This window comes from Schistocerca serialis, unplaced genomic scaffold (genome assembly GCF_023864345.2).
Source record: "Schistocerca serialis cubense isolate TAMUIC-IGC-003099 unplaced genomic scaffold, iqSchSeri2.2 HiC_scaffold_1420, whole genome shotgun sequence".
NCBI lineage: Eukaryota > Metazoa > Arthropoda > Insecta > Orthoptera > Acrididae > Schistocerca > Schistocerca serialis.
This window is the reverse complement of record NW_026047648.1, coordinates 3,950,392-3,976,756: the sequence shown is the minus strand read 5'-3', so window position 1 is coordinate 3,976,756 and position 26,365 is coordinate 3,950,392. Positions and strand designations below refer to the sequence as shown.

Sequence of the window (26,365 nt, the reverse complement as noted above, 5' to 3'; positions counted from 1 at the left end):
AAATCAAATCGCCAGTGCTCGACATTGGAAACCTGCAACGGCCCCGTTCAGTTTCTCGAGTGTCTCCGCTAGGTATTCGCACGAGTCGCTCTCGACTCGTTTTTGTGTAAGACAGAGTTAAGTATTATTTTGTGAACCGATTAGTTTAAACACTGTACGTAAAAGAAATGTCAATTTTCATAATCGGGAAAGGAAATACGGTATCTTCAATTACAAAATCTGCAATTATTTAATAGTGGTACTCTGTAACAAATTTCAGTACATTTTAAAATGAGAAGTTAAATTTTCAGAAACTGAAATAGGCAATACACTATGACACTTTATTATCTACAAATTAATACCTTCGCTAAAACATTTCAGACCTGGACCTCCCGAAGAATCAAACTCCACAAATATTTTCAGACGATGAGCTGAGAGTATTTTTCATTGTCCTCCAGTCTGTGCAACAACCGTCTATAGAACAGCTATTCTGCAGCCCTATTTTCCCTTTGATTTTGTTCTGCATTCATAAATCAGACATGCTACAGAAAAACAAATGCGAGTGTTTAGTTGTCACCTCCATCAGATGTTCTCGCTAATTCGACTGTGGGGACAGTGCCGTCACACAGTGAAGGGTCGGCCAAGACGCACGTCACGCGTGGCTGCACGGAGTGTGACGGAACGGCAGCACGACAAACCGCACCGAGCTCTTCCCAGCCGTACGACATTACTTTTGTGTTCTAGATTTTCATTATTGTTTTATTAAACACTTTTCTACTGTTATGTGTGCATTCTCACAGAATCGGAGGTAACTCGGATTAACAAAGTCAATTATCTTTAACTCTGTAACAAGTCGTCAGAAACCACGTGGTGACCGTACGGAAACGCTAGGGAAATGACACCGATAACTTTATAAATTTTGTCTCGGAAGTGCGGGTTAGCCCCGCAGAGTGGAGACGTGGCCTCGTTTTGCCACCTCCTCGAGGCTCGAACAGTATGTGCCCGCATACTGAAGGTACTCTGTAAAATGTCGTTTCCGAGTGTCACCAGGTCTTCCTCTACTCCCGTGTCCGTCCACCAGTTCCCACAACATTGCAGATTTGCAGATTCTACCGCTTTTCATATGCAGTGCACGCCCTACGAGCTCCGGTCTCCTTTCGGCAACGATTTTGTGGGGGGGAGGGGTCACGAAGAATGTTATCGATTCTTAAACTGAGAAAGGGTAGGAAGAATAGATGCCCGAGCCGCTGGTGACACCGTACTGTCTCCCTCTAGAAAAGATGAAAGAAGTCAATTTTAACTACACTACTGTCACGTATAACCGACACACGAGAAAAAATTACTACAAACTGAGAAAGAAGAAACAGCCAAATGACAGGTTTTTGTATTTAGTGTGCCGATGTGCTATCACGCACAAACCGCTACTACTTATATTTGTTGCCGTGACGGCACAGCCCGCAGCAAGGGAGGCAATACATTAGCGACAAAGTCCAGATACTGTGCCCCAGTTAACCTCCGTGCTAGCACGTACGGCCCTATTAATCTGTCGCCACGTACACCTGCCCGTACACCGATCGAGAATTGGTACCGGTGCCCTCTTTCCCGAATTGCTCGGGGACTCGGATCTGCCCGTACAGACCGGTTACGGAAATTCACGACACCGTATCTCGTTAACCCCGCCTCGTCAGTAAATAAAATCTCGGACGGGAACGGCGGTCCTGCGAAGGCCACCGACAAAAATGCAGCCCGCCACGACCATCCCGTGGCCTCGGGATCCGAATGCGCAGCGTACGACGCGGGTACGGCGACTCTCCATTAGGTAGCACCCGGATAAGAGAGCGAGACACGTCTCCTGCCGCCGCTACTCGGCGCACGCCGGCGGGTTTCTCCTATCGAACACGGCACGCGGTCCTCCGTGTCGGGCGTGCGGGGCCTGCCACCGTCAGTGTTCCGAGGCGTGAGGGTCCCCGCGTCCCTCGGACGCCGGAAAATTCTGCCGAATAGCTTATCGGAGGGCACGACTCGCACGATACGTCAGTTTGCTAAACTGTGCCAGTACATTACGTGCACCTTTCGACTTATCGAGTAGTGGGGTTCCGCCGCTGCAAGTGGGGGAACAGAGAAAATGCGAATGTACTACACCATCCGTACGTACATACGGCGCAATAACAGTAAACGCGTAAGTGAAATCTTGTTCGGAATAAGGTAAAAACGACGTGACACGTACCCAGAATTTACAGAACTGTACAATAAGGCACGCAAACGTGACAAAAAATAATGTAGCCCGCGACACGACTGGCGGCAGACCACCTGACGGTAGGAACAGTACTGCGAGTAATACTCTGCCGACACATGTGACGGAGTGCCGGTGCGACGACTGCACTGACATCTGCAGCCGAGCGTAGCGAAGCCCTTCCCGTAAACAGTGATTACCTGAGAAAGTACGTTTCTCCGGAACCACATTTATAGAACATATTTTTCTCGTTTCGCAAGTGCTATCACCTCTCGACGTATTCGACATTTTTTTTTTTTAACACCCTGTATAAATGTTACGCGAGAGCAACAAAATACGGAAGAATTTTCTAAAAAGCAATTTCGTCATTTCGTAGCTCGACGACTGTAGCGATCTCTCGCAGCCCTCGACCTTCTGCAGTGGTAGCTGGTGGCACAGCACGGCAGGTCCACAGCACTGAGAAACTACGGGAACGCAAACAGTCGAGGTAAAAGTTCACGAGCGGCAGACAGGTGGCAGATCGTTGAAACGTAATGTGTCCTCTGGGCTCAGAAAAGCTGTAACAAGCCGTCTCTATTTACTGTTTCATTTCGATCTGTTGACCCAGGTGAAGAGATGCTGAAATAAACCTGAAATTTACAATATGTTTCCGTTGCAATTTCATCAAAAAGTCTGATGTTGAGCAATAAATTTCACACAATCAAAACTAAAAAGCAGAAGATAATTATTTAAGTAAAAATCAAATTTTAACACAAAAGTACAAAATAATTTCTCCCAGGCTCATGCAGATTCCTAATCCCTGTAAAGGTAATCCTGAAATTTTGTGATTGTGAATTTTTAATAGCTATGAAAATACTTGTAAGACTGAAAATGGAAAATTTTTGGTGCATGCAACACACAACTGATGGACAAATAGTTCATCTCCTTCCTATTATCTACTATATATGCTCCACATCTTTTTCTGTTTTAAATCTTAAAAGTATTTTCATAACACACATTTCTGAGTGGGGTCCGCCTTTAGCAAAACACTATTTTGTTTTTTGTCCCACACGTTTCACTGCAGTTGCAGCACCACGAGTGGGTTTTTTACTATTATCAGTTCTTACAACACGGTGTGGTTTGCCTGGTGTATTACGATCTTACAGTGACTGTTTTTCTTTACAGTTTGTCACCTGGAAAGTCAGTGTGACAGTGACAACTCAATACGTAGAACTTGACAATGAAGAAGGTGACGAAAAATGAAACCTTGCAGGTGACAAACTGTAAAGAAAAACAGTCACTGTAAAAACGTATAACAGCAGGAAAACCACACCGTGTTGCAAGAATCCGTAATAATAAAAAACCCACTGATGATGCTGCAACTGCAGTGAAACATGTCTGGGACAAAAAACAAAATTGTGTTTTGCTAAATGCGGACCCCATTCAAAAACATTTGTTACTGTTAAAGAAAACATAGAAAAAAGAGCTTCAACACCAAGATAAGTATTTTCATATTTATTAAAAATTCACAACCAAAAATTTTCAAGACTTTAAGGGGTTAAGTATCTGTATAGGGCTAGGAGAAACTATTTTATACTTTCTAACCTGTTTTAAAAATGTGTTATATTAAAAACTAATTTTTATTTAAATAATTCTTCACACTCAGCCACAATTTACTGCTTGCAGATGACAATGTCCTATGTGGGGCTCAGTTTTGTAGAAATGTTAACTGAGTGTGGATTTGGTCATATCCTTTGTCTCGTTAATTTACTTTTTGTGATTTTTTTATATATATATATATATATATATATATATATATATATATATATATATATACGCAAAAACACACACACACACACACACACACACACACACACACGACACAGCACGGAGTTTCACAAGCACAAAGACAAGCAATAGAAACTCTTGCCTCGGGTGGACAGACATTATCTTGTCGAAATGTGAGACCGGCGCATTTTGCCACAGAGGGCCACGTATCGGGGCGTAGATTACCGTCGATACACTGCCGTGCTTTAAGAGTGCCGTGGATGACCACTGAAGTGGTCCCGCCGTGAAATCTAACGCCACCCCACTCCCGGCTGTCAGACCGTACGGCCAGTGACAGTCGTGCCGGTATCTTACCGCCGGCCGGGGCGTCTCCGGACACGTCTTCGACGGTCGTGGGGGCTCAGTTTGAAGTGGGACTCTTCACCGAAGATAATTCTGTTCCGGGCGACGAGATTAGAGGCCTCGATCACCGAAGACCCGTCCGGAGACAAGCTGCCGGCAGTCAGATACTGATCTGTCACCACCGTACGCCGTGACAACCGCGAGTGGTGCCGCAGGTGGCGACCGGAGGCCTCCACCCGTGAAAAGGAACGGCACTCCCAGTTGTCGTACTGTACGACGGGTGACAGACTGGTATCCGACTGTCTTCGGCTCGTATCCGGATATGCCTCTGTCGGTCGACGCCCCTAATCTCGTAAACTGGAGCAGAATTATCTTCGGTGGAGAGTCCTGTTTCAAACTGGGTGCCCGTGGTCTGGCCGAGACGTGTCTCGAGACACCTCCTGACAGTGGCAGTATACCGACCCGAATGTCACGTGGCGTACGGCCCGACAACTGGGGGTGACGGTCTGGGGTGTCCTTTTTTTCGTAGCACGATCCGTTCGGTCGTCATCCGTGGCACCCCTACGGCACGTAAACAGTGTTCTACGCTCCGTGTCGTTCCTCATTACGGTAAGCCGTGCCGGTCTCACATCTCGGCAATATAACGTCCGCCCACACACGGCGAGAGTTTCTACCGATAGCCTTCGTGCTCGCTGAACCCCCTGTCGGCCGGTGAGGTCACCAGATCTCTCTCCCGTCGAGAATATTTGGAGTATTACGGGGAGGGCCCTGCAACCAGCTCACAATTTTTACATGCCGACTGGACAGAATTTGGCACAATATACCTCAGGAAGACGTCCGAGAACACTCTACTGGTCAATGCCAAGCTGAATAACTACCCGCTTAATGGCCAGAGGCGGACCAATGTGTTACTGCTCTGCTCAATTTCTGAAACTCTTTCTCTCGAATAAATCATCCAATTTTTCTGAAATTGTGATCATTTGCTTGTCTGTACATGTAAGTCCCTTCTACTGAAATCCACCCCATCCCGGTGTCTTTTTAAGTTGTCGAGTGTTTAACTACAATTGTTATGTAACTGTGCAAATATTTAGCACACTCGACACGAGGAGTGGAAGACGTGACATCACGCCAGACCGTAACGGAAACGAGAAGGGGGCAGGTGGGACACACAGCCGGGAGGATGGGAAGTTAGACACGGACGCAGTCACTCCGTTCCACTGTGGCAAATACCTAAAAATTTTCGATGCGAGATACGTCACACGTGGTGATCTAAAAATTTTATGCCCGCACTTTAGACAACGTGTAACACATTTAAATCCGACTCTCGGAGCGCCTGCAGCACACTCGAACCTCACACGAGTGGGACTCGGTGCAAAGAAAAAAGGCTCACAAATTGTAAAGTGGCAGCAGGCAGTACGAGGGTAGGAGAGTCGCGTGCCGACCTTTGGCCGAGGTGTCGATGACGAGCTCCTTCTCCGGCGACGAGCTGGGAGACACTCCGGCAGCCGGGATCGGCTTGTAGGGGGGAATCGTCTTCACGTTGCCACCTTTCTTCTGTAAAAAGACACGCACAGCACTGAAAAATAGTGTAAGGGTTTAGTCACTCAGTTACACGTTACAAACATGTTTTTCACAATTTTTGTCCCTATGTTGCAGAAAGAGTTAGTTTATAAGCTACATTCACACAATTTGTTTTGGACTATAGCTACGCACGTGAATGCACAAGTAACTGAACAGCATACTGGCCTCAATTCAACAAGAATTATCATATTGGTCTTTAATACTATTCATATAACTAGACTTTAAGAGAAAGGATAAAACTAATTAGCTGCTCAATTGTAGTCCTCAGCTGGTGAAAGAGTTGTCGTCCACATTTTCCTCTAGTGTTTCGGCAGATTTTTGCAATTTTCTTCTCGCAATGTGTAGTCGCCGTCAGATCGACAAATACTTTAATGCGATGACCGGTGTTGACGCAAAGTGTCAGTTTCTTTCCTGCTGCAGACTTAACGTTTTTAAAATGGAAGAGAGGACTTTTATGTAGCCATTTGATAAGAGTGGCCTCAAATTACTCTAGTGTGATATTCGGTTTAGATACAGGTATTAACAGGGACTCAGCCCGCCTCACATGTCACCCAGGATCTCACTGTCCACTTCCGAGTCGCTGCTGCCGTTCCGTTTATCTACGTTTACATACGCACTCCGAAGGCCACTGCACAGTGTGTTCCGGAGGATACTTCGTACCGCTACCGGTCACTTCCTTTCCCGTTCCACCCACTCACAAATAAAACGACCATCTAAATACCTCCGTACGAGCCGTAAAGTCTCTCACCTCTGCAGTCCTCGTGCGAAATATACGTCACTGCCGGCAGAAACGTTCTGCAGTACTCCGAATGTAGGTTTTCTAAATTTTCTCGACTGTGTCCGACAAAAAGAATGTCGTCCTCCTTCGGGGGATTCCCACTAGAGTACACGGAGCATTTCCGTAATACTCGTGCATTTATCAGACCGACCACCCACTTCTAAATCACTTCGACACCCGCCTTTAAACCGACACAGTGGGGATCCCGAACACTGGAGCAGTACTCGAGAATGAGTTGCACTACTGCCTTATACGTGGTCTCCTTTACAGAGGTACCACACTTCCCAAAATTTTCTAAGGATAAACCGAACTAGACTGTTTACCTTCCCTACTGCTGTCCTTACATTCGCAGTCCATTTTGTGTCACTCTGCAAAGTTATACCTAGATATTTAATTGACACGACTGTCGAGCAGGGTGCCGTATTCGAACATTATGTTTTAGTTTTTCCTACTCCTCTGCATTTACTTACATTATTCTACATTTATTGCCCGCTCTCATTCGTCAGACCGACTAGAAATTTTGTTTGAGCCATCTCGTGTCATCCGGCAGCCACTGTCGACGATTACGTACCAGTTTCTGTTCCGTAAGAAGTCTCGTCCCACTCGTGTATCTGGGAACGCTTTTGAAAATTTAGGATTGCGGAATCTGCCCATTCCCCCCGTACGATGTTCGCAGGTTATCGAATGAGAAAAGGGCGGGTCATGTTTTGCACGAGCGACGCTCTCTAAATCTGTGCCAATTTGCCGACAGAAGGTTTTCTATCTCGAGGAAATATATTATATTCGAAATGAGAATATGTTTGATAATTCTGTAGGACTCAAGTATTAAGGTTATCGGACTGTAATACTGTGGGTCTCTTCTTTTACCCTCTTTATACGTACGAGTCAGTTGCGACTCTCACAATAAATGATAGTTTTATATATGAGGCCGATGCTGCAGAGTGTTCTCCATAAAACCTAACTGGGATTCTATCTGACTCTGGCGCCTTACTCGTTTTCAACTCTTTCGGTCGCTTCCCTACACACCGGTGACACCCATTTCCACGCTCTCAATGTGAGAGTCCGTGCGACAGTCGAACAACAGTACGTTCCTAACATTCCCCTTGGGTAACTGATTTCTTAAACGTGAAATTTAGAATTTCAGCTTTTCTTTTGGTGTCTTCTCTCTCTCTCTCTCTCTCTCTCTCTCTGTCTTCCGTCTCGTCACCACCTTCCTCTCCTCTTCTCCCCCGTCACCCTCTCTCCATCTCTTATGCGCTCTATCCCCCGAATGTTCACCATCCTGTGCAGCTGCCGAGTTACTGTGTCACGAGAGCTGCCTCACACTACCCTGCTACCCCCTCCTTACCTCACACATTCTTCCCTACCGCATCCCCGACTCCATCTACCCACGTTATGTCTTTCTGTACCAAATATTCGACCGCCGTTAGCACGGGCACAGGTGTGTACGTTTGGGAGTGTGTGTGTGTGTGAACGTGAGTACCATAACAAGAGCGAGAGCTCCGTAGTCATAGTTAACCGTTTTCTGTTGCTTCTTTCCGAACACTGTAGGTAAGTGGTTGCCTTTCTCTATTTTACAAAAAAATTATTATGTTAAAGTGAGAAAGTGAGTAAAGGTCTCATCAAGCTGAAGGTTGTTTCAACACCAGACAGTGCTCTACCTAATAGGCACAACCCTCCACAGGGTGTTCTAGTTGTGAAACTAGTTGAAAAGGTGAAAAGTGTTTACAGTAGTGACTGTATAAGTCACCACGGCACATCCCGTTCTCTCGCAATCCCCCCCCCCCCCATCTCTACCTCTCGTGTGCTCTACCCCCTGCACTCCTTTCGTTTCGTCGTGCAGCCTCCGATATCTCTCTCTGAAGACCACCACCACCACCTACCCTGCTACCCCTCCTCGCCTTCCCTACCCTCTCCCGAGTGTGTCTACCTGTGTTACTGCCGTCGATAATCGGCAGTGTCACCACGAGTCTGCACTTTCGGGTGCCCGTGCCGTCACGTGTACAAACGTGTGTACTTTCGGTAGAGAAACATCGAGAGCTCGGAAGCTAGTGCGAATACCGTTTTCTGTCGCAAGTTTCTATACGCTGTACGTCAGTCGGCTATAAGCGAGTGGCTCCCTTTCGCTTATCTTATGTATTGTCCGTTTAGGAGTTTCCATTGTTGTTATACTTAAACACTGTACAGTTATCGGGAGTCTGAATTTATCGATCACTATGCAAAGTTCACAGTGAGTAAGTAATAAGCATCTGAAAGTACAATTTTTTTTCGGTCATTGCCACTTGTAGACTTCTCGAACTTCATCGACTACCTAACAGATCAAAACGAAAATTTCTGTTCCGACACTGACAATGTTGAGTGTTCATGGAAAAAGTTCAAGGCAATCGTAAAATGCGTTTTAGACAGGTACGTGCCGAGTAAAACTGTGAGGGACGGGAAAAACCCACCGTGGTTCGACAACAAAGTTAGGAAACTACTGCGAAAGGAAAGAGAGCTTCACTCCAAGTTTAAACGCAGCCAAAACCTCTCAGACAAACAGAAGCTAAACGATGTCAAAGTTAGCGTAAGGAGGGCTATGCTTGAAGCGTTCAGTGAATTCAAAAGTAAAATTCCATGTACCGACTTGACAGAAAATCCTAGGAAGTTCTGGTCTTAGGTTAAATCAGTAAGTGGCTCGAAACAGCATATCCAGACACTCCGGGATGATGATGGCATTGAAACAGAGGATGACACACGTTAAGCTGAAATACTAAACACCTTTCTCCAAAGCTGTTTCACAGAGGAAGACCGCACTGCAGTTCCTTCTCTAAATCCTCGCACGAACAAAAAAGTGGCTGACATCGAAATAAGTGACCAAAGAATAGAAAAGCAACTGGAATCACTCAACAGAGGAAAGTGCACTGGACCTGACGGGATACCAATTCGATTCTACACAGAGTACGCGAAAGAACTTGCCCTCCTTCTAACAGCCGTGTACCGCAAGTCTCTAGAGGAACGGAAGGTTACAAATGATGTTCCAGTTTTCAAGAAGGGTCGTTGACCAGATGCGCAAAACTATAGGCCTATATCTCTGACATCGATCTGTTGTAGAATTTTAGAACACATTTTTTTGCTGGCGTATCATGTCGTTTTTGGAAACCCAGAATCTACTCTGTAGGAATCAACACGGATTCCAGAAACAGCGATCGTGTGAGACCCAACTCGCTTTATTTGTTCATGAGACCCAGAAAATATTAGATACAGGCCCCCAGGTAGATGCCATTTTCCTTGACTTCCGGAAGGCGTTCGATACAGTTCCGCACTGTCGTCTGATAAACGAAGTAAGAGCCTACGGAATATCAGATCAGCTGTGTGGCTGGATTGAAGAGTTTTTAGCAAACTGAACACAGCATGTTGTTATCAATGGAGAGACGTCTACAGACGTTAAAGTAACCTCTGGCGTGCCACAGGGGAGTGTTATGGGACCATTGCTTTTCACAATATATATAAATGACCTAGTAGATAGTGTCGGAAGTTCTGTGCGGCTTTTCGCGGATGATGCTGTAGTATACAGAGAAGTTGCAGCATTAGAAAATTGTAGCGAAATGCAGGAAGATCTGCAGCACATAGGCACTTGGCGCAGGGAGTGGCAACTGGCCCTTAACATAGACAAATGTAATGTATTGCGAATACATAGAAAGAAGGATCCTTTATTGTATGATTATATGATAGCGGAACAAACACTGGTAGCAGTTACTTCTGTAAAATATCTGGGAGTATGTGTGCGGAACGATTTGAAGTGGAATGATCATATAAAATTAATTGTTGGTAAGGCGGATACCAGGTTGAGATTCATTGGGAGAGTCCTTAGAAAATGTAGTCCATCGACGAAGGAGGTGGCTTACACCACACTCGTTAGACCTATACTTGAGTATTGCTCATCAGTGTGGGTTCCATACCAGGTCGGGTTGACGGAGGAGATAGAGAAGATCCAAAGAAGAGAGGCACGTTTCGTCACAGGGTTATTTGGTAAGCGTGATAGCGTTACGGAGATGTTTAGCAAACTCGAGTGGCAGACTCTGCAAGAGAGGCGCTCTGCATCGCGGTGTAGCTTGCTGTCCAGGTTTCGAGAGGGTGTGTTTCTGGATGAGGTATCGAATATATTGCTTCCCCCTACTTATACCTCCCGAGGAGATCACAAATGTAAAATTAGAGAGATTCGAGCGCGCACGGAGGCTTTCAGACAGTCGTTCTTCCCGCGAACCGTACGCGACTGGAACAGGAAAGGGAGGTAATGGCAGTGGCACATAAAAGTGCCCTCCGCCACACACCATTGGGTGGCTTGCGGAGTATAAATGTAGATGTAGAAGTGTAGCTCACTCACCTATGTTAAAATAGTGAAGCTGCCACATTTTAAGACGCTGGTCGTCACACTTAACTGTGAGGTAATAAATGAAAAAGAATTATGTAATGTCTTGTATTTTGTACATCATTTAATAACAGCTGAACACAATCAATAAACACGGGAAGAAGAATATAGGAAAAGTTCGACGAGGCAGAGGCGTAAAAAAGACGTCGGTAAGTTGGGACACTACACCCCTCACTCGACAGCTGTGGTGACGAGAAGGGCGTCTGACCACGGAGTTAAATGTCGCAGGTTTGCAAGGAAAAAGCTGCAACTGTCGTGACGAGAAGGGCGTCTGACCGCGGAGTTAAATGTCGCAGGTCTGCAAGGAAAAAGCTGCACGGGATTTTTATACACTTTCTTATAGATTTCAACTTAGTACAAACAAAAAACACACCAAAAAAATTGCACCAGGCAATTTTTTTGTTCCAGCCAATTTTCTGTTTATATTAAGCATAACATTCCGAATTACTAAATTTTAAGCTATTTATTTTTATTTAAAAAAATAATGTTTTAACCAAGTAATGGTGGGCTTTTTTAAAGCAAAAAAATTGTTAAGAGTCGAAGAGAGTAGGGTCGGAGGGAGATGTGTAAAGTAATTTCTGTGTTACGAGGAATGCCACACGATCCTGTCGTAACAGGTTAAACTTGTCTACAGTGGGCAGTACGTGTTTCGGTATGTCATCTGTGGTACTAGGAATAAACATAAAGAACCAGCCGTTATATCAGATCGTGTTTCAACAACCTAAAAATGTTCAGTTAGTCACTGGCCATTGAACACCTCACTCAGTTTATACTCAGCACTCGAAGGCTACTGTGCTCGTGTTTTTATTTCTGGAGTACAGCTCACAGAGGCCAGATAATTTCTCCCGCATGCTACTGTTATGTTTCTGGTGAATACACAGTGAAAAGTCAACAAAGAGACTTAAAGTGAGTTTGTCAAGAAAGTTTATTTTGCATATTTCAAACTGAAACTTGCAGATCAGGACAAGGGAGTCTTATTTGGTCCCCTCTTTTTGAAAGCAGTGGCAGACAAGGAAAATGAAGAGTGGAGCTCTTTCGAGAATGTAGAGCACGAGTTTCTGGGAAATACCCAGGGTCCCGACTACAAAAACACTGTACGACGCACGTCGGCAGTGTACAAAGCTGGAGGATGTGAGGTGAGCTAATATTTCATTTCTTGCACTGCCGTATTGACTATTTTCCAGAAAAATGGGAATCTACAGTGTAGCACGGAGTGGAAGATCGCACCGGGATGTCCACAAAATACGGAGAGACAGTACCGAGAATGATGTAACATCAATACGTTAGCAGACTACTGCTAGCTGCTCAATTAAGAAACCAGAGAAGGAATTCTGAAATGATTTCATAAAAGCACCAATGAGACAAAGAAAAGACTGCACGAGAAAACGAAGTAGGAAATTGCGTACAAATCAGAAACGATTTTTCATTATTAGAAAATATAACATGCCGAGTCCACCACAGAGGTTCACAAACACTAGCCCGAACAACAGCCGGTGGATTCAGCCAAACGTCGGTCGCCAATGCACTGGCATCGGGCCTGTCATCCTCACCAAGCCGGGGGTTTGGGACCGACCGATTTGGGCACGTGGAATCACAGCTGACTCTGACAATGAGCCAGGGTCACTCCTGTTCCGCTGTTCAAAGCAGTGTCTTAATAACAGTTTCACTAGCAGATATTACGAGGAACGAGGAGGATTTAGTAGTGGCCTCACACGGAAAAAAATCGAAGGAAAAAATGACACAGGTGGATGACGTCTCGTTTAAACCGTATGAAGCAGTATGATGGGACAAAAGCAATGTCCACCTTAAAACTGAATTGCAATACGGGCCACTTCATATATTTTCTGCAAATCGGAGATACAGATTTGGAATTTTTATCGAATTCTGTGAGCCCTAAAATTTCCAAAGATTACATCCTCTTTAGGAAAGCTGTACCTGCAGCAAAACTTTATCCAAAGATTCCATTTTCTTCTTCACACTGTGCACATTAATTTCTACTAGCTCATTTACTTTTCTTTAAGTGCCTAATCTTAATTTTTTTTTTTTTTTTTTTTTTTAAATATAGTTTGTAGGACCCCGAAAACATTCCCACACACGATAAGACTGTAAGTTTAATGCTATCTCCGTATTTCACTCGATAAACACATATTTTTAAGACACTATAAATACATACTCATTTAAGTGACACTACGTAACCGACAAGCATTCGAGCCGGTGTCCACACTAGGAGGCGGGTCCCGATCTCGACTCGACACCGAGGCTCCAAAGTTAAAACCGCAGTCGGAATCTCGACCGACGCCTACTGCTCCGTCGGCTACAATTTGGCACCTTTACAAAATTGGCAAATCTCGACCGATAAAGCGGCCAGTTGCCGTGTTTACCACCTTAATAAATAAGTGTTTATATTAAAAAGTTTTTGTAATTTTTCAAGAAAGTTTACGTGACGGGATATTGTGGAAGCTGTTTTCAGAACCTGTGACCTCGAAACCGTACAATTCGTGCAAAATATCCCGTGCAGTTTTCTTCCAGACCTGAATAATGGAATAAAATTTTCCCTACCTGCAACAGAGCAGCCACTGCCAGATGGAATAGAGGCTGAGGAAACAGAGGAGCGAGACAGGCAGAAGGCAGAGCTGCGGGCGTACGCACCAGCTTGGAGTAGTGGTGTTGGCAGTAGCCGCAGTACTTGACGTTGTCCAGGTAGTTGCCCGCCTCCTCGCAGAGCAGCCCCAGCGCCTGCGCGCACGTCACGTGGAACTGCTGCTTGCAGCCCGACCGGTTGCACTGCATGCACGCGCCCACGGTCGCGCGCCCGCCGTTGCCGCCGGGCCCCGCCTTGCCCTGCTCCTCGCAGATGTAGCACACCTGCCGACAGGGGTGCGGGCCGCCGTTAGCGGGGGAGGGGACGGGGGGTAGTGGGAGGTCGCGACCCCACGAGTGGGGCGCCGGCACGGGGTAGCGGTGGGACGCCCGAGGAGGACGTCGGTGACACACTCTCGACAGAATCGTCGAGGAATTTGCTGTGGGAAGTTTGGGGATATTGAGGAAAATCTAAATCTGGACGGGAATCGATTTAGAGGAACGATCGGCACGTAGTTTACAGAATGTCGACTAGAAAATTTCTAAATGAAAGAAAGTGGAGTATCGATAAAACAAAAGAAAATGTTTTACGACATCTGTACTACAGCTATAAGATATGCCACGGTTGTTTTTTTAATATTTCATTAACTAAAGTGGATTTCGAGAAATGCCTCGTCCTCTGGCAATACCTACACGCGATTGTGCCATTCTCGGTATATATATCGTGAAGCGGAATTCCACCGACAAACTTTTGGAGGTGACAGTATGGATTAAAAATGGGTAAAGAAGTCTCTAAAATGCATATGTTAAGAGCTGTGAGCAGTTGTTCGTCTCTGATGCTGTAAAATATGTCTCTCATTGCACCCTCTTTCATTTTCGTATTTTGGGAGGAGGTCTTACGGACCAAAACAAGAAAAAACTTCCCGTAAACGTGGGCTCCAAAATGTATACCTTAACAGCTGTGACCACATGTTCAGTAGAAGAAAAGTGTTTCAAAGTAGCAAAGATGAACAAGTACCATGTATGCATTTTAGAGCCCTTGTTTAATGGACTTCTTTTTTTTGTTTTGGTCCATACTCGAACTCTGATGAAAGTTTGCCAATGGATTTCTGGTAAAGACGATGTGACTTACCAAACAAAAGCGCTGGCAGGTTGATAGACACACAAATAAACACAAACATAAAGACAAAATTCAAGCTTTCACAACCAACGGTTGCTTCATCAGGAAACAGTGAAAGACGAAAGGATCTGGGTTTTAAGGGAGAGGGTAAGGAGTCATTCCAATCCCGGGAGTGGAAAGACTTACCTTAGGGGGAAAAAAGGACAGGTATACACTCGCGCACACACACACATATCCATCCACACATACACAGACACAAGCAGACATTTGTAAAGGCAAAGAGTTTGGGCAGAGATCTGGCAAAGAGTTTGGGCAGAGATGTCAGTCGAGGCGGAAGTAGAGAGGCAAAGATGTTGTTGAAAGACAGGTGAGGTATGAGTGGCGGCAACTTGGAATTAGCGGAGATTGAGGCCTGGCGGGTAACGAGAAGAGAGGATATACTGAAGGGCAAGTTCCCATCTCCGGAGTTCTGATAGGTCGGTGTCAGTGGGAAGTATCCAGATAACCCGGACGGTGTAACACTGTGCCAAGATGTGCTGGCCATGCACCGAGGCACGTTTAGCCACAGGGTGATCCTCATTACCGACAAACACTGTCTGCCTGTGTCCGTTCATGCGAATTGACAGTTTGTTGCTGGTCATTCCCACATAGAAAGCTTCACAGTGTAGGCAGGTCAGTTGGTAAATCACGTGGGTGCTTTCACACGTGGCTCTGCCTTTGATCGTGTACACCTTCCGGGTTACAGGACTGGAGTAGGTGGTGGTAGGAGGGTGCATGGGACAGGTTTTACACCGGGGGTGGTTACAAGGGTAGGAGCCAGAGGGTAGGGAAGGTGGTTTGGGGATTTCATAGGGATGAACTAAGAGGTTACGAAGGTTAGGTGGACAGCGGAAAGACACTCTTGGTGGAGTGGAGAGGATTTCGTGAAGGATGGATCTCATTTCAGGGCAGGATTTGAGGAAGTCGTATCCCTGCTGGAGAGCCACATTCAGAGTCTGATCCAGTCCAGGAAAGTATCCTGTCACAAGTGGGGCACTTTTGTGGTTCTTCTGTGGGAGGTTCTGGGTTTGAGGAGATGAGAAAGTGGCTCTGGTTATTTGCTTCTGTACCAGGTCGGGAGGGTAGTTGCGGGATGCGAAAGCTGTTTTCAGGTTGTTGGTGTAATGGTTCAGGGATTCCAGACTGGAGCAGATTCATTTGCCACGAAGACCTAGGCTATAGGAAAGGGACCGTTTGATGTGGAATGGGTGGCAGCTGTCATAGTGGAGGTACTGTTGCTTGCTGGTGGGTTTGATGTGGACGGACATGTGAAGCTGGCCATTGGACAGGTGGATGTCAACGTCAAGGAAAGTGGCATGGGATTTGGAGTAGGACCAGGTGAATCTGATGGAACCAAAGGAGTTGAGGTTGGAGAGGAAATTCTGGAGTTCTTCTTCACTGTGAGTCCAGATCATGAAGATGTCATCAATAAATCTGTACCAAACTTTGGGTTGGCAGGGCTGGGTAACCAAGAAGGCTTCCTCTAAGTGACCCATGAATAGGTTGGCATACGAGGGGGCCATCCTGGTACCCATGGCTGCTCCCTTTAATTGTTGGTATGTCTGGTCTTCAAAAGTGAAGTTGTGGGTCAGGATGAAGCTGGCTAAGGTAATGAGGAAAGAGGTTTTAGGTAGGGTGGCAGGTGATCGGCGTGAAAGGAAGTGCTCCATCGCAGCGAGGCCCTGGACGTGCGGAATATTTGTGTATAAGGAAGTGGCATCAATGGTTACAAGCATGGTTTCCGGGGGTAACAGACTGGGTAGGGATTCCAGGTGTTCGAGAAAGTGGTTGGTGCCTTTGATGAAGGATGGGAGACTGCATGTAATGCGTTGAAGGTGTTGATCTACGTAGGCAGAGATACGTTCTGTGGGGGCTTGGTAACCAGCTACAATGGGACGGCCGGGATGATTGGGTTTGTGAATTTTAGGAAGAAGGTAGAAGGTAGGGGAGCGGGATGTTGGTGGGGTCAGGAGGTTGATGGAGTCAGGTGAAAGGTTTTGTAGGGGGCCTAAGGTTCTGAGGATTCCTTGAAGCTCCGCCTGGACATCAGGAATGGGATTATCTTGGCAAACTTTGTATGTAGTGTTGTCTGAAAGCTGACACAGTCCCTCAGCCACATACTCCCGACGATCGAGTACCACAGTTGTGGAACCCTTGTCCGCCGGAAGAATTGACGATGGATTGGTCAGCCTTCAGATCACAGATAGCCTCGGTTTCAGCAGTGGTGATGTTGGGAGTAGGATTAAGGTTTTTTAAGAAGGATTGAGAGGCAAGGCTGGAAGTCAGAAATTCCTGGAAAGTTTGGAGAGGGTGATTTTGAGGAAGAGGAGGTGGGTCCCGCTGTGACGGAGGACGGAACTGTTCCAGGCAGGGTTCAATTTGGATAGTGTCTTGGGGAGTTGGACCATTAGGAGTAGGATTAGGATCATTTTTCTTCGTGGCAAAGTGATATTTCCAGCAGAGAGTACGGGTGTAGGTCAATAAATCTTTGACAAAAGCTGTTTGGTTGAATCTGGGAGTGGGGCTGAAGGTGAGGCCTTTGGATAGGACAGAGGTTTCGGATTGGGAGAGAGGTTTGGAGGAAAGGTTAACTACTGAATTAGGGTGTTGTGGTTACGGATTGTGTTGATTGGAATTTTGAGGTTTTGGGGGGAGAGGAGCTGGAAGTGGGAGATTGAGTAGATGGGAGAGACTGGGTCTGTGTGCAATGAGAGGAGGTTGTGGTTTGCTGGAAAAGATTGTGAAGGGTGAGTGAGCCAGCTTCATCCTGACCCACAACTTCTTCACTTTCAAAGGCCAGACATACCAACAATTAAAGGGAACAGCCATGGGTACCAGGATGGCCCCCTCGTACGCCAACCTATTCATGGGTCGCTTAGAGGAAGCCTTCTTGGTTACCCAGGCCTGCCAACCCAAAGTTTGGTACAGATTTATTGATGACATCTTCATGATCTGGACTCACAGTGAAGAAGAACTCCAGAATTTCCTCTCCAACCTCAACTCCTTTGGTTCCATCAGATTCACCTGGTCCTACTCCAAATCCCATGCCACTTTCCTTTACGTTGACCTCCACCTGTCCAATGGCCAGCTTCACATGTCCGTCCACATCAAACACACCAACAAGCAACAGTACCTCCATTATGACAGCTGCCACCCATTCCACATCAAACGGTCCCTTCCCTACAGCCTAGGTCTTCGAGGCAAACGAATCTGCTCCAGTCTGGAATCCCTGAACCATTACATCAACAACCTGAAAACAGCTTTCGCATCCCGCAACTACCCTCCCGACCTGGTACAGAAGCAAATGACCAGAGCCACTTCCTCATCCCCTCAAACCCAGAACCTCCCACAGAAGAGCCCCAAAAGTGCCCCACCTGTGACAGGATACTTTCCGGGACTGGATCAGACTCTGAATGTGGCTCTCCAGCAGGGATACGACTTCCTCAAATCCTGCCCTGAAATGAGATCCATCCTTCAGGAAATCCTCCCCACTCCACCAAGAGTGTCTTTCCGCCGTCCACCTAACCTTCGTAACCTCTTAGTTAATCCCTATGAAATCCCCAGACCACCTTCCCTACCCTCTGGCTCCTACCCTTGTAACTGCCCCCGGTGTAAAACCTGTCCTATGCACCCTCCCACCACCACCTACTCCAGTCCTGTAACCCGGAAGGTGTACACGATCAAAGGCGGAGCAACGTGTGAAAGCACCCACGTGATTTACCAACTGACCTGCCTACACTGTGAAGCTTTCTATGTGGGAATGACCAGCAACAAACTGTCCATTCGCATGAACGGACACAGGCAGACAGTGTTTGTCGGTAATGAGGATCACCCTGTGGCTAAACGTGCCTCGGTGCACGGCCAGCACATCTTGGCACAGTGTTACACCGTCCGGGTTATCTGGATACTTCCCACTGACAACAACCTGTCAGCTGGCCGAAGTGGCCGTGCGGTTAAAGGCGCTGCAGTCTGGAACCGCAAGACCGCTACGGTCGCAGGTTCGAATCCTGCTTCGGGCATGGATGTTTGTGATGTCCTTAGGTTAGTTAGGTTTAACTAGTTCTAAGTTCTAGGGGACTAATGACCTCAGCAGTTGAGTCCCATAGTGCTCAGAGCCATTTGAACCAACCTGTCAGAACTCCGGAGATGGGAACTTGCCCTTCAGTATATCCTCTCTTCTCGTTACCCACCAGGCCTCAATCTCCGCTAATTTCATTTTGCCGCCGATCATACCTCACCTGTCTTTCAACAACATCTTTGCCTCTGTACTTCCGCCTCGACTGACATCTCTGCCCAAACTCTTTGCCTTTACAAATGTCTGCTTGTGTCTGTGTATATGCGGATGGATATGTGTGTGTGTGTGTGTGTGTGTGTGTGTGTGTGTGTGTGTGTGTGTGTGTGTAAGTGTATACCTGTCCTCCTTTCCCCCCAAGATAAGTCTTTCCGCTCCCGGGATTGGGATGACTCCTTACCCTCTCCCTTAAAACCCACATCATTTCGTCTTTCCCTCTTTCCTGATGAGGCAACAGTTTGTTGCGGAAGCTTGAATTTTGTGTGTATGTTTGTGTGTCTTTTGACCTGCCAGCGCTTTCGTTTGGTAAGTCACATCATCTTTGTTTTTTGATAAATGATGTGACTTACCGAACGAAAGTGCTGGCAGGTCGATAGACACACAAACAAACACAAACATACACATGAAATATATATATGAACAATTTTTAGTTGTGTTATAATTTTTGCTTACATTATACACTCTCAATTGATATTTTTCAAATAAGATCTCTTTTTCTTTATGGAATACTGATATGTGTGTCAAAGATAAGGTTTGTTAATTGACTTATATTATATGTAAAATTTAGGATAGTCTTTGTTCTGAATCATCTACGACCATTAAGAATTTTGTCGAAGGTTGTCCCTCCCCCCCCCCCCCCCCCCCCCCCCGAACCCCCGAAGGTCGTTCTTCATCTTTTACGCATTATTCAGATTGTTTGCCGTAAAAATTTCTATTTCCTCTAAGATATTGGAGTGTCTTCCTTTTTTGCCTCCAAGAAGAACAAAAACATAAGTAGTAAAATCTACTGTAGATAATTCAGAGCATAAACAGAAACCTAAATTGTACATATGATATAAATAAATTATCATCGAAGAGACAACAAACCTTATCTTTGACACATAAATCACACTTGTAGCAACCGCGTTAAATATCACAAAACGTAAGTTGATCATACCTGAAATACAAAATTTAATATCTCTTATTTTATGTATGTATGTGCGTGTGCATGAGTGCGCACACACACACACACACACACACACACACACACACACACACACACACACACACTGATAAATGCTGGAATGTACGTTAAGTACGGCCCGAGAATGAGCCATCGCGCGAAACTGATAACAGCAGATAAAATATAAAAAAGTTGCTCTGTTGGATATTATTACAATAGGATGCACTTCGTAAAATTTGTTGAGGTCGGGAAAAAAAAAAAAAAAAAAAAAAAAAAAAAAAAAAAAAAAAAAAAAAAAAAAAATGATACGAGGACGTATACTGCAGCACAAAGAGCAAGAATTGTACTTCAAATACAGATAAAAAGGCGAGGTATTATTTGATTTATCTGACTAATTTCACCCCTCGGATAGATACAAGTGTCCTCCGATATCTGTCACCACGTGGCAACACGGCTGAGTCCGAGTTGTACTACACTGTGTCAACTTTGGTCTAAGTGGTGCTCTTTTAAAACACTAATGTTTTCCCACAGGGGAGACGAATATCGGAGAACTCCTCCGATCACACGAGTGAAAGTAATCCAGTATTGCACGTAACACACAGCTCGTACATTAAGCAAAATAAAGCACCGCAACCGGTTACAGCATACTGCTTTCACCCTTCACGAGACAGACAGAGGCTCACCTTGTTGAATCTCTCCGGGGGCACGAGCTGCAAGATGATGGGCTCCATCGTCGTCACGTTCCCGAAGCGCACTTCGGGGATGTACAGCGCACACACCACGTGCGCCCAACCATTGTTGTCCGTCCGCTTCAGCGCACCGTCCCGGCTCGGGCACAGCTCACACCTCTGCGCAGACGTCGCGAGTTCAGGCGGTCACACTCTGGGGTCCACACTTCACAATAAAACTGTTTTGCCCGTTAAGCGCCCGCAGGACTCGAGGTAACACTGAGGAAAGGGAGAGGGAGTAGATGGAGACGTGATACTGTAGGACGAATCTGACACAGCACCGAAAGACCTGAGCCGATCTGAAGTCATCGGAGTAGACGACACTCTGTAATTACCCAGATCCTCGGGAGAGCTATGCGTGACAAAACTACTCGATGCCGTTACCGGACTGTCAATTTAATAAGTCAGTGTGGCAAAATGCTGAGGGCAGTTAGTTACAGGAGAATGGGAAAATGTGTAGAAGATGACCTGGGGGAAGGCCAGCTCGGGTTCGCGGGAATACTGCCCCGGTGACCTCTTGTGAGATAAGAGTGAAGCATTTGTAGATTTAGGGAAGGTTTTTGACAGTGCTTACTGGACTACACCCTCTGAAATTCTAAAGTTAGCAGTAGTAAAGTACAGGGTGCGTAAGATCGTATGTAACTTGCACCAGAAGCAAACTGGAGCTATCAGAATCTGACGAAACGAAAGAGAAGCAGTGGACGAGACGGGAGTCGTTCACGTAGCGTACTCCATTTTTATTTGATTTGTACATTGGGGAAAAGGAATTAAATCTGACAGATACAAAATAAAAAGTTTGTGATTAGCAGACTAGTCTGTAATTCTGAGAGATAGCGAAGGACTTGCGAGACCTGTCAAATGCGACGTGTAGTGTATCGAAGGGAGGTTATACAGAAGTAAAACAGAGGCAATCGCATACAAGTGAATTACATCGAGGAAAAACATTACATTAACTCTGAGGACATTGGACCCACATAATGGGTAGATAAATTTTTTTTATACTTATCTGCATTTGGAATTTTACCTCATTTGTGCTTATTGTACAACTGGGTAACAACAGATTTCTTGTAGCCACAGGCAACAGCAATTTGTTGCAATATGTTTAACTCTCTCTCATTCACCTCGTCATTTAGCCAGAGTCTATTACGTCCTGTAATTGCAAAGCGAAAAAAGGCCACTTTATGCTGAATACAGTCACTGGAATCTTTCCCAATAATGACATCAGACTGTGCCACTTTATGAAAGATAGAGAAGCCTACACTTTCTCCATGTCTAAATAAAAAAAATATTATAAGCACCACTTTAAGGAACATAGAGCTGAGCTAATAAGACAGCATTCTTCCAGTATTTAAAGAGACAAAAGTGATCTGCAAAGTGGTATCCAGTTAAGGGTGGAAGTGCTGCATCGTGTGTGTAAGGGTTTACGTCTCCACTCTTTATGAGAGTCACTCCAAAAGAATTGCACACACTTTTTTAAAAAAACCATCTTTTATTCTACGCGTTTGAAAGTTTTACAGTGTGTAGATACATCCTTTAGTAACAATATTTTCATTTCTCCACATAATTTCCATCCCTCTCAGCTGCCTTACGCCATCTCGGAACCGACGCCTGTATACCCGCACGGTAAAATTCTGGCCCGACCTGTTGGAGCCACTGTTTGGCAGCATGCACAAGGGAGTTACCATCTTCAAACCTTGTTCCACAAAGAGAGTCTTTCAGTTTCCCAAAGAGATGATAGTGACACGGAGCCAGGTCAGGACTGTATGGCGGGTTTTTCAGTGTTGTCCATCCGAATTTTGTTACGGCTTCCACGGTTTTTTGACTGACATGTGGCCGTGCATTTTTAATGCCGACACTTTCAGTATTCTGCAAACACTTCCTTCCCCTATCCCAACGTAGCGTGACAATTCGTTCACTGTGATGCATCTGTCAGCAGTCACCAATTCGTTAACTCTCTGCACATTGTCTGGAGTGTGTGCAGCACGAGGCCTGCCGCTGCGAGGACAATCCTCAATATTGTCGTGCCCGCTTTCATCACGTAACCTTCTCGCCCACCGACTGTATTTTTACAAAATTAGTGTGCATTTCTTTCGAAGTGACCCCTGTACAAGACTTGGAGATTTTCTGGGAAACCTAAAGGAACCTGATAAAGCATCGAACGAGCACGTTGAGTTTCACTTCGACCATTATTTTGCACTGTTTAAAAATGAGGAATAGTGCTTCATCGGGCTCTTCTAATTCTAAAATACTTTAGAGTGATTAACTTTTGAGTTTTAATGGTTCGGTTACACTCTGTCATTATTCACTTCCATCTTGATCATTACTTGACCTTATGTCCTCTATGCAACACCTTCTTCGTTCCAACCTCCCCTTCCCCTAGCCAATTTTATTTTTGTGCAGCTATGCAGCAGCAGTATTCTCTTAACGGTTTGGAAGAACGTTTATTGGAATATTGAACTCAGTGGATCTGAGAGTACTCAAAACAGGAATTACGTAGTGAGTAACTCATGTGACCGGGAAGAATCTTTGCTTCTTGGAGGTGATATCTTATCTTGCTCGGAATGGTATATTCTAATGGTTAATGACACTACTCTTTTACATCACATTAAACCTTTCACTCTACTAATCACAGTAAACCTTTTACATTCTGGTCATCCAACCCCCCCCCCCCCCTTCCTCTTACCCCTCCCTCTGGACAGTTCTCCTATATTCATATTCCATTATGTCAATCTAATTGTAAATCCCCCCCAAGAACCATGCACCTTGCCATTGGTGGGGAGGCTTGCGTGCCTCAGGGATACAGATAGCCGTACCGTAGGTGCAACCACAACGGAGGGGTATCTGTTGAGAGGCCAGACAAACGTGTGGTTCCTGAAGAGGGGCAGCAGTCTTTTCAGTAGTTGCAGGGGAAACAGTCTGGATGATTGACTGATCTGGCCTTGTAACACTAACCAAAACGACCTTGCTGTGCTGGTACTGCAAATGGCTGAAAGCAAGGGGAAATTACGGTCGTAATTTTTCCCTAGGGCATGCAGCTTTACTGTATGATTAAATGATGATGGAGTCCTCTTGGGTATAATATTCCGGAGGTAAAATAGTCCCCCATTCGGATCTCCGGGCGGGGACTACTCAAGAGGACGTCGTTATCAGGAGAAAGAAAACTGGCGTTCTACGGATCGGAGCATGAAATGTCAGATCCCTTAATCGGCCAGGTAGGTTAGAAAATTTAAAAATGGAAATGGATAGGTTAAATTTAGATATAGTGCGAATTAGTGAAGTTCAGTGGCAGGAGAAACAAGACTTCTGGTCAGGTGAATACAGGGTTATAAACACAAAATCAAATAGGGGTAATGCAGGAGTGGGTTTAATAATGAATAAAAAAAATAGGAGTGCGGGTAAGCTACTACAAAGAGCATAGTGAACGCATTATTGTGGCCAAGATAGATACGAAGCCCACATCTACTACAGTAGTACAAGTTTATATGAAAACTAGCTCTGCAGATGACGAACAAATTGAAGAAATGTATGATGAAATAAAAGAAATTATTCAGATAGTGAAGGGAGACGAAAATTTAATAGTCATGGGTGACTGGAATTCGGTAGTAGGAAAAGGGAGAGAAGGAAACGTAGTAGGTGAATATGGACTGGGGCTAAGAAATGAAAGAGGAAGCCACCTGGTAGAATTTTGCACAGAGCACAACTTAATCATAGCTAACACTTGGTTCAAGAATCATAAAAGAAGGCTGTATACATGGAAGAAGCCTGGAGATACTGACAGGTTTCAGATAGATTATTTAATGGTAAGACAGGGTTTTAGGAACCAGGTTTTAAATTGTAAGGCATTTCCAGGGGCAGATATGGACTCTGACCACAATCTATTGGTTATGACCTGTAGATTAAAACTGAACAAACTGCAAAAAGGTGGGAATTTAAGGAGATGGGACCTGGATAAACTGAAAGAACCAGAGGTTGTACAGAGTTTCAGGGAGATCATAAGGGAACAATTGACAGGAATGGGGGAAAGAAATACAGTAGAAGAAGAATGGGTAGCTTTGAGGGATGAAATAGTGAAGGCAGCAGAGGATCAAGTAGGTAAAAAGACGAGGGCTAGTAGAAATCCTTGGGTAACAGAAGAAATATTGAATTTAATTGATGAAAGGAGAAAATATAAAAATGCAGTAAATGAAGCAGGCAAAAAGGAATACAAACGTCTCAAAAATGAGATTGACAGGAAGTGCAAAATGGCTAAGCAGGGATGGCTAGAGGACAAATGTAAGGATGTAGAGGCTTATCTCACTAGGGGTAAGATAGATACTGACTACAGGAAAATTAAAGAGACCTTTGGAGATAAGGGAACCACTTGTATGAATATCAAGAGCTCAGATGGAAACCCAGTTCTAAGCAAAGAAGGGAAAGCAGAAAGGTGTAAGGAGTATTGTTGTTGTGGTCTTCAGTCCTGAGACTGGTTTGATGCAGCTCTCCATGCTACTCTATCCTGTGCAAGCTTTTTCATCTCCCAGTACCTACTGCAACCTACATCCTTCTGAATCTGCTTACTGTATTCATCTCTTAGTCTCCCTCTACGATTTTTACCCTCCACGCTGCCCTCCAATGCTAACTTGGTGATCCCTTGATGCCTCAGAACATGTCCTACCAATCGATCCCTTCTTCTGGTCAAGTTGTGCCACAAACTTCTCTTCTCCCCAATCATATTCAATACTTCCTCATTAGTTATGTGATCTACCCATCTAATCTTCAGCATTCTTCTGTAGTATATAGAGGGTTTATACAAGGGCGATGTACTTGAGGACAATATTATGGAAATGGAAGAGGATGTAGATGAAGATGAAATGGGAGATACGATACTGCGTGAAGAGTTTGACAGAGCACTGAAAGACCTGAGTCGAAACAAAGCCCCAGGAGTAGACAACATTCCATTGGAACTACTGACGGCCTTGGGAGAGCCAGTCCTGACAAAACTCTACCATCTGGTGAGCAACATGTATGAAACAGGCGAAATACCCTCAGACTTCAAGAAGAATATAATAATTCCAATCCCAAAGAAAGCAGGTGTTGACAGATGTGAAAATTACCGAACAATCAGTTTAATAAGCCACAGCTGCAAAATACTAACACGAATTCTTTACAGACGAATGGAGAAACTAGTAGAAGCCGACCTCGGGGAAGATCAGTTTGGATTCCGTAGAAACACTGGAACACGTGAGGCAATACTGACCTTACGACTTATCTTAGAAGAAAGATTAAGAAAAGGCAAACCTACATTTCTAGCATTTGTAGACTTAGAGAAAGCGTTTGACAATGTTGACTGGAATACTCTCTTTCAAATTCTAAAGGTGGGAGGGGTAAAATACAGGGAGCGAAAGGCTATTTACAATTTGTACAGAAACCAGATGGCAGTTATAAGAGTCGAGGGACATGAAAGGGAAGCAGTGGTTGGGAAGGGAGTAAGACAGGGTTGTAGCCTCTCCCCGATGTTATTCAATCTGTATATTGAGCAAGCAGTAAAGGAAACAAAAGAAAAATTCGGAGTAGATATTAAAATCCATGGAGAAGAA

The 26,365-nt window shown here is 45.1% G+C and overlaps 1 protein-coding gene across 1 annotated transcript in view; it reads right to left on the bottom strand.

Annotated features, from left to right (window-relative positions):
• LOC126443036 (protein AF-17-like) overlaps nucleotides 1-26,365 on the bottom strand; it is a 113,994-nt gene that overhangs the window by 69,763 nt on the left and 17,866 nt on the right. The window contains exons 3-5 of the mRNA XM_050090882.1: nucleotides 20,745-20,909; nucleotides 13,738-13,953; nucleotides 5,764-5,875 (exon numbers count right to left, since the gene is read on the bottom strand). Coding sequence (XP_049946839.1) covers nucleotides 5,764-5,875; nucleotides 13,738-13,953; nucleotides 20,745-20,909 — 493 coding nt within the window. The remainder of the gene's footprint in view (nucleotides 1-5,763; nucleotides 5,876-13,737; nucleotides 13,954-20,744; nucleotides 20,910-26,365) is intronic.